At 40.6% G+C, this 7,353-nt stretch overlaps 1 protein-coding gene across 1 annotated transcript; it reads right to left on the reverse strand.

Annotated features, from left to right (window-relative positions):
- Positions 1-1,507: 1,507 nt before the first annotated feature.
- LOC137719381 (RING-H2 finger protein ATL78) lies at positions 1,508-2,479 on the reverse strand. Its single transcript, XM_068458424.2, has one exon. It carries the CDS (start codon positions 2,379-2,381, stop codon positions 1,683-1,685), a length of 699 nt encoding a protein of 232 aa, XP_068314525.2. The 5' UTR covers positions 2,382-2,479; the 3' UTR covers positions 1,508-1,682.
- Positions 2,480-7,353: the final 4,874 nt, after the last annotated feature.

The raw sequence follows: 7,353 nt of genomic DNA on the forward strand, positions 1-7,353 counted from the left end.
AGCAACTTTCATACCTGTGACTAATGCTAATTTGGCCGGAAAACATCTCAAATTCCCCTCGATCCGTTGGAAACCCTATAAAAGGGTGTCTCTTGATTCGTCCTCAAATCGACTCTGACGCTCCAACCAATGATTGGGCATTGTTTCTAGGCTCAAGGGAAGTATACTGATGGTGGCAATCGAGAGAAATCTTTACAGAAATGGCGGATTGCCACTAAGAACACCACGGTGCCGCCGACGCTCTTGCCATGAAACCAAGACCAAATCTTGTCTAATTTGTGCAGAAAATCAAAGAGGAATGATCGATGAGAAGTTCCCAAGTAGTGGGCCGGTGCAATTCGTGCGAATTTGACCAGAGAAAGCATCGGATTTCATGTATTTCTGCCGAGTTAGGTACGGGTCATGGTGAACCCGGCGGTCCTCCTCCTTTTCTTCTTCTCTCCTTTCTCTCCTTTCTCTCTTCCCTAATTGGTCACCCTCACATCTCTCCTCTTCTGATTCGCCTCACCTCTCCCTCCTTTCTCTCCTTTATCCTCCATCTCCACCGCCTAACTTTCTTCCTTTTAATATGGGCCACACACGTGGCCTTCATGATTTGGCTCTAGAAATCTGGAGCATTCCAGAAGATAACCAATTTACTAAAATGCCCCCAGCTTTAAAGATTAATTTCTCCTTCGGTATAACTCCAAATTGCATTCCGTTTGCACCCACGCGTCCGTAGTACCAAGAAAATAAACCTTACATGACACGGCACGGCAGTTAACAAAAGTCAACGCTTTGTCTCGAAGGACATCTTTGTAAATTCACTTTTTAAAATTATAAAAATCATAATAATTGGGGATGGGTCGTTACACTGCGTGTATACCTAGACCGATCTATTATCTTAAAAGGTGCTTATTAGGTTACTCGATAACGACCCGATTCGTTATTGTGTCGATTCAAAACTTGTTAATTTCATGTGATTTTGAGTCAGGTTAACCGGTCGTTTAAGAAATTGTCAGGCCTATCTATAGGCCACGAATTCTAGATGATTGAACTTAATTATTTGTCACAGCCAAGCGCACCCCTTGACAATTATTTCTTTGAGCGTTTTTAATATGGTACTAGCGATGCCTTTCGTAATGTATAGTAGCATATTATTGGGAAAGGTTAAAAGAATTGCTTTTAGAATGTTGATTGAAATAAAAAATTAAAAGAAATTGATTAGTTGTCCCCGCTGATTGGGGGATTCCCTTTCAAGATTTCAAATCTAGCTGGGGTATCAAGTGATTCCATTAACAGAAATCCTGTAGCCAGACACTTTGGACAAATCTTCTAGCCATGTTGAGTCAGCCCATGTTTTTTCTTTAATTGATGGAGAAAGATATATTCGAATTTGAGATATTTTTTAGCGTTGAGATGAAGTACTATTAAATTAAAAGCTAGTTGGTAGAACTTGGTTTTTTTTTTTAACCTAATTAAAAATGGATTGAACAATTTATTATTGTAAAGAATTGAACAATTCACAAATTGCAAACACTACACAAATTCACAAGAAGCAACAACTACACTTTGTATTGGCTGTTGGGTTGGCTAAGTGAAATGAAGGCTCAAAACCCCGAGGCACAAAGCTCAAACCCAGAAAGTTAAGCATATTAATATTAACTAAATAACAACGAATTAACAAAAGATCATAAACTCAGCTAGCTAATACCCCTATAACTACGCAAGAAACCTTCGGGTTCAAGTGGTGCAATGCTTACAATGGTTTCTCGAACTGGTTCCGATGAGCTAGCTTGAGTACTGTAGCCTACAATCTTCTGACACGTCTTGATCAAGTTGTGCCTGCATATTGGGCATGAAGAGTGCGAACTCAACCACTTATCAATGCAGCGTACATGGAATCCATGGTTACACTTTGGCAGAAGGCGTACGCGCTCGTCGGTCGTAAACTCCGATAGACAGATCGCACACTCTGTCTCCAACCCAGGCAGTTTTAACTCAGCTGAGTAATTCACTGTCGGGAAAGTTTTTAGGGCTTTTTTCTTGACTCCTGTGTTGGCTAACCTAGCTAAGGTGGCGTTGTTGTTGCCCAATGATCTGGACTCTGAGGAGGATCCAAAACTTGAGCACCTCAAAGCACACTTGATGATGGAGTTCAACCCTAGCGAGCAAATTAGGGCACACAGGAGGACTGAGAGGACCATAACAACGTTAGCATCGAAGCTGTTGTCTCCAGGGTATTGGTCTGCTGACGGTGAGTCGATTCTGTTTGTGGAAACTGGAGAAGTGGCGGTGTTTGGTGATTGGTAAAGTGGGTTTTGTAGGAGTAATCTTCTGGAATTGAAGCCTCCAAGGACGTCCTGAAGGAGCTGATGAGTAGAGGAAGTAGAAGCAGGCATGTTTCTCTGAAATTGTTCCGAGTGCTCAAATGGCTGCTCAAACGGATCGTATATATATGAAAATTTTAGTCATAAAGTGGTGCCTATTCTTTGTTTTTCTTTCTAAATTGTATAATTAGTCACTGTATTATTTAGTGAGAATATTCCGAGGGTTATAACCCGCATAAAAACTTGTAGATAATAGATTTCAACATTATGGATCCTTTACTTAAACATCTTGTAGATTAATGGGCTTTCTAATCAAGATGACCCCACCCCACTTTCTAGGCACTTGAGATACCACGTGGCTACTAGGTCTGCATGAATCATATCTTCAAGTAAAATTTTGGGAGACAAGGATTATTCCCCTCTTTTTTTTTTTTTTTTTCCTTCCCTTTTTTTCCTTTTTATTTGAAAAGTCACGGTTAAGCCACGTCAACATCTTATATTAATTTTTTATAAAAACAGAAAGACAAAATAAAGAGTGTGAGAGGAGGGAATAAAATGGGATAGAAAGAGGAGGGAAGAGAATCCTAGTCCAATTTCAGGGACCCTAACCTAGAAATTAAAAGGAAAACAAAGTTATACTTGGGACCCACAACCCCAAATAACAAAAGGGTCAAAAAGCTTCCCCCCCCTTACCTCTTTGTTATTTAACCGCCTCCGCCACCAATGATTCCATGCACCCGTCCCCAATCTCTTGCACCCGCTGCATCTCCTGCACTCGCCCCCAATCAAACCCTCAATCTTAGACCCCATGGCCATTCCAACCCCACTCTTCGATCACCTTCCCTTAATCCCAAAATTGCTGCCCCAAAATCCCTAATTCCCCTTCCTCACACTAAATCCACAACCCCATCGTCCCATATTCAACCTTCCTCACTCGCACCACCCTCTTCAAATGCTTTGTTTGCTTTGAGAAACTCCAGTCCCCATTTGGAAAATTTGCAGTATAGTTCTAGACTTGTGAATGGCCATGTAGTGAATGGAATTTTTCTTCACAAAGATGTTGCTCCGGCATGCCCATCTATCGTTCAACCTCAGGAGTCGAGCTTGGTCATTCAACCTCATGAGTCGAGCTTGGTATGTAACGGTAGTTTGCTGTCTACTAACGAAATGTGCTCTCTTAGAGTGGGCCCCTCGCTAGATATTTTGTTTGGTTCTGGTTTGGATTTGCAGCAACCCCGAGTGGTGGGCCCCTTTGTGTCAGCTGAAACGTTGAGCAGTTCCCTTAATCTGTAAAACGTGTAAAGCTCTTCCAATATGCAGCAAAATAATTCCCATTCTCACAGTGGGATATATACCTCGGTCCCAGTGGATGATAATCCCATTGTTCAATGAATCAGGCCTGATTGTTCTTCTCCTTCCCATGAACATAGTCATGTCACTAGTTCGATCAGGACTCTTCATACATCTGTGGAAAATCTCAAAGGCAGCTATTTGAACGCTGTTAGTGGTAACGGTAGTGCTTCAACCGGATCTTTGAATCTCCATTACTGCAAACCAAAACTGGTGGGTGGCCGTAAAGTGGTGAGTCATCCCTGTAGCACGGTAGTTGCAACGGCTAGAGAATGGTGCCACTGTCTCGTTGGGTACTTTATTGATAAACAACTCTCATTCTCTGCAGTATGCATTTTAACTAAGAAGTTGTGGACTAAAAAAGTTTTGGTGGATGTTCTTGCTAATGACAGTGGTTTCTTTTTCCTTAAGTTTAGGGATGATTTAAGCTATGTTAGTGTGCTTGAATCCGGTCCTTGGCATCGCTTAGGGAGAATGTTATTTCTTACTCGTTGGAGACCTGGGATGGTCCTCTCCATGGCTTTTCCTGTTACTGTTCCTATATGGGTTAAGTTTTTCAATGTTCCCCTTGAGCACTGGAACCATAAGGGTTTTTGTCATGTTGATAGTGCTGTCGATAAACCACTTTACGTGGATTCTCTCAGTGAATCGAAGAAACAAATTTCCTTCATGAGAATCTGCGTGGAAGTTGATGCTTCTGAGCCTCTTATTGATTCCTTTGATCTTGTGGTCCAACCTGATAAGGAAGGGGAAATTCCCTATTTTGTGGAAGTAAGTGTTGAGTTTCAGTGTAAACACCGTATTTGTCTTCATTGTAAAACGTTTGGTCATTTGGAACCCTCTTGTCCCCACAAACCTAAACCTACTCCCATTGAAATTCCCACCATTCCAACATCTGAAAAATCGCCTACTGTTGACCATGAAATTTTCAGTACCCCTAAGTTAAAAAAATGGCGTAGGATTGGGAAGGCCTTGGCCGATACTTCTGCTATTCAACCCTTTTCTTCCCCTTTTAGTCCCGTTGGAACTCTCCTGCCTGCAAAGATTGTTATGGCGGTGTCAAATCTGTTTGAAGCCCTTGAATTTTTGGAGAATGTCTCTGAAAAAGCACCTGATTTTTTGGAGAATATCTCTGACTTAGAAATTCAACCACTGCTTTTCCGAATACTGAAAAATCACCATATTTTGGGTAAGGATATTGATGCTCTCCCATCCCAGAGATTTCATTAAAAGAAGAAGTAAAGGTACAACTAAGGCTGGTGGTAAGGGTTGTAGTGCCCAAGACTGATCTTGTTCAAACTCAAATGATTAATCTCGCTTGCTGGAATGTCAGAGGGTTAAATGGGCTTCCTAAGTAGCTCAAGGTTCATTATTTCATCGATACAAATAAGCTTTGTTTGGTTGGTCTGGTTGAGACCAGAGTTCGTGTGAATATTATTGATGTTGTTGCTTAATCTGTCTTTCGTAATTGGATAACCATCAACAATTACAATTGCCATGTTAATGGCAGAATTTTGGTGGGTTAAAATTCCACCATTCTTCATGTTTCTCACTTGGTGGAGATTGATCAAGCTATCCATTGTCAGATTCAAATTCTTCTAATGGGGCAAAGTTTTTATGCTTCCTTTGTTTACGGCTCCAATGATGAAAATATGTGCAAGGCTCTTTGGGCTCACCTTTGCTCCTTTAAGCACTCAATTGGTGATGCCCCTTGGATTGTCCTTGGTGACTTCAATGTTGTCCGATCCATTGGAGAAACTGATGGGGGCTCTAATTTGAGGTCTAATGCTATTATTGAGTTTGGGGATTGTTTACTTGATGTTGGCCTTGATGATTTGAGATTCTGTGGTCAACTTGTTACTTGATGCAATAAGCAATTTAATGGCATAGTTATCTATCGCAAGTTGGACCATGTCCTTCTCAACAGTGGTTGGTTATCTATGTTTCCTAATAGCTCTACTATTTTTTTTTTTGCCTGCTGGTGCCTCTGATCACTGCCCAGGGGTAGTTTCTGTGGGGTTTTTACCAAACTCAAAGAAAGGCACCTTTTAAATTCTTCAATTTCTACGCTGACCATGAGAATTTTTTAGCTATTGTTGCACAAGCTTTTAGTACTCATATTCAAGGTTGCCATCAATTCCAAGTAGCGAAGAAGCTAAAGCTTGTTACGTTTGAGTTGAAAAAGTTAAATTGTGCTCCCTCCCTTGATGTCTTTCTTGCAGTTAAGAACGTTAAAGCTGCTCTTGATTCCTGCCAAGTTAGTTTAGCGTCTATGCCTACTAACTGGTCTTTGGCTAAGCTGGAGAACACCTTATTAAAGAACTACTCTGATTGCCTTTTGAGGGAGGAGAGCTTTGTCAAGCAGAAATCTTGTGTCCAATGGATGGCTAATGGCGATAGGAACACCATTTTTTCTACAATTCTATTAAGAAGCGGGCTAATCGAAACAGTATTGCCTCTATTTGTAGAAGTGATGGGTTTATTACTACTGTTGAAAGGGAGATCAAAGATGAAGCTATGGGGTTTTTCCAAAGTCTTATTGGCAATGATTTTGCTATTCTGATCTCTGAAGTCAATCTTGCTGCTTGTACCCTTGTCACAAGTCCTATTTCTTCTGATATGGCCGCTGCTATGGTAAAAGAGGTTTTTGGTGAAGAAATTCATAAAGTTTGTTTCAGTTTGAAGCCTAATAAAGCCCCAGGCCCATATGGCTTTAATGCCATTTTCTTTCAAAAACCTTGGCCTATTATTGGTGTTCAAATTATTCTTGCAGTCCAGGAATTCTTCAACTCCAACCGGTTACTTCGTGAGCTTAACACCACTATAATTATCCTTGTGCTTAAAATCCTTAACCCCTCAGGGGATTTTCAGCCTAATTCTTGTTGCAACACTCTTTATAAAATCATCTCTAAGATTATGGCTAATAGAATTAAAGGTGTTCTGCCTACCATCATTAGTGATACGCAATCTGCCTTTGTGGGAGGTCGTTGTATCGGAGATAATATTCTTCTTGTCCAAGAGCTTTTTCGTGGTTACCATATGAATAATGGAACTCCCAGGTGTGCAATCAAGGTGGATATTCACAAATGATACTTTGGATTGGAAGTTTTTGCTTGGTGTTTTGTTAGCTTTTAACTTTCATTCAAGGTTTGTTCAATGGATCCGATGTTGTATCTCCACCGCTTATTTCTTCGTCGCGGTTAATGGTGAACTGGTTGGTTTTTTTTTCTTTTCGGGGAAGCGTTGTCTTAGATAAGGGGATCCTTTGTCCCCTTTCCTTTTTGTTATTGCCATGGAGGTCTTTTCCTTAATTATGCATGCTAAAGTGGTTGTTTCCCCTCACTTTCTGTTCCATTATGTGATAAGATCAGACTTACTCATATGGCCTTTGCTGATGATTTGCTTGTTTTTTTTCCATGGAGACTTACTCTCTGCAAGGGTTTTAAAAGAAGCTTTGGATTACTTCTCTCACATTTCTGGTTTAACTCCTAATGTTTCTAAGAGTAATATTTTTCTTGCTAGAGTCAAAACTAAAGACATGACTAGAATGGTAAGCTGCTTTGGGTTTCAAGAGGGGTGTCTTCCTTTTAAGTATCTTAGGGTGCCTTTGATCAGTTCTAAGTTGACCTATGTAGATTGTGTGCCTTTACTTGAGAATGTTGATAATCGTATTTGCAGCTGGGAGCATAAAACA

The sequence above is a fragment of the Pyrus communis genome, chromosome 1, assembly GCF_041283825.1.
Source record: "Pyrus communis isolate YQ-2024b chromosome 1, ASM4128382v1, whole genome shotgun sequence".
Taxonomy (NCBI): domain Eukaryota; kingdom Viridiplantae; phylum Streptophyta; class Magnoliopsida; order Rosales; family Rosaceae; genus Pyrus; species Pyrus communis.

What these genes read in the sequence shown, in the direction of transcription:
- LOC137719381 (XM_068458424.2), bottom strand. Translation starts at nt 2,381, where the DNA reads ATGCCTGCTTCTACTTCCTCTACTCATCAGCTCCTTCAGGACGTCCTT.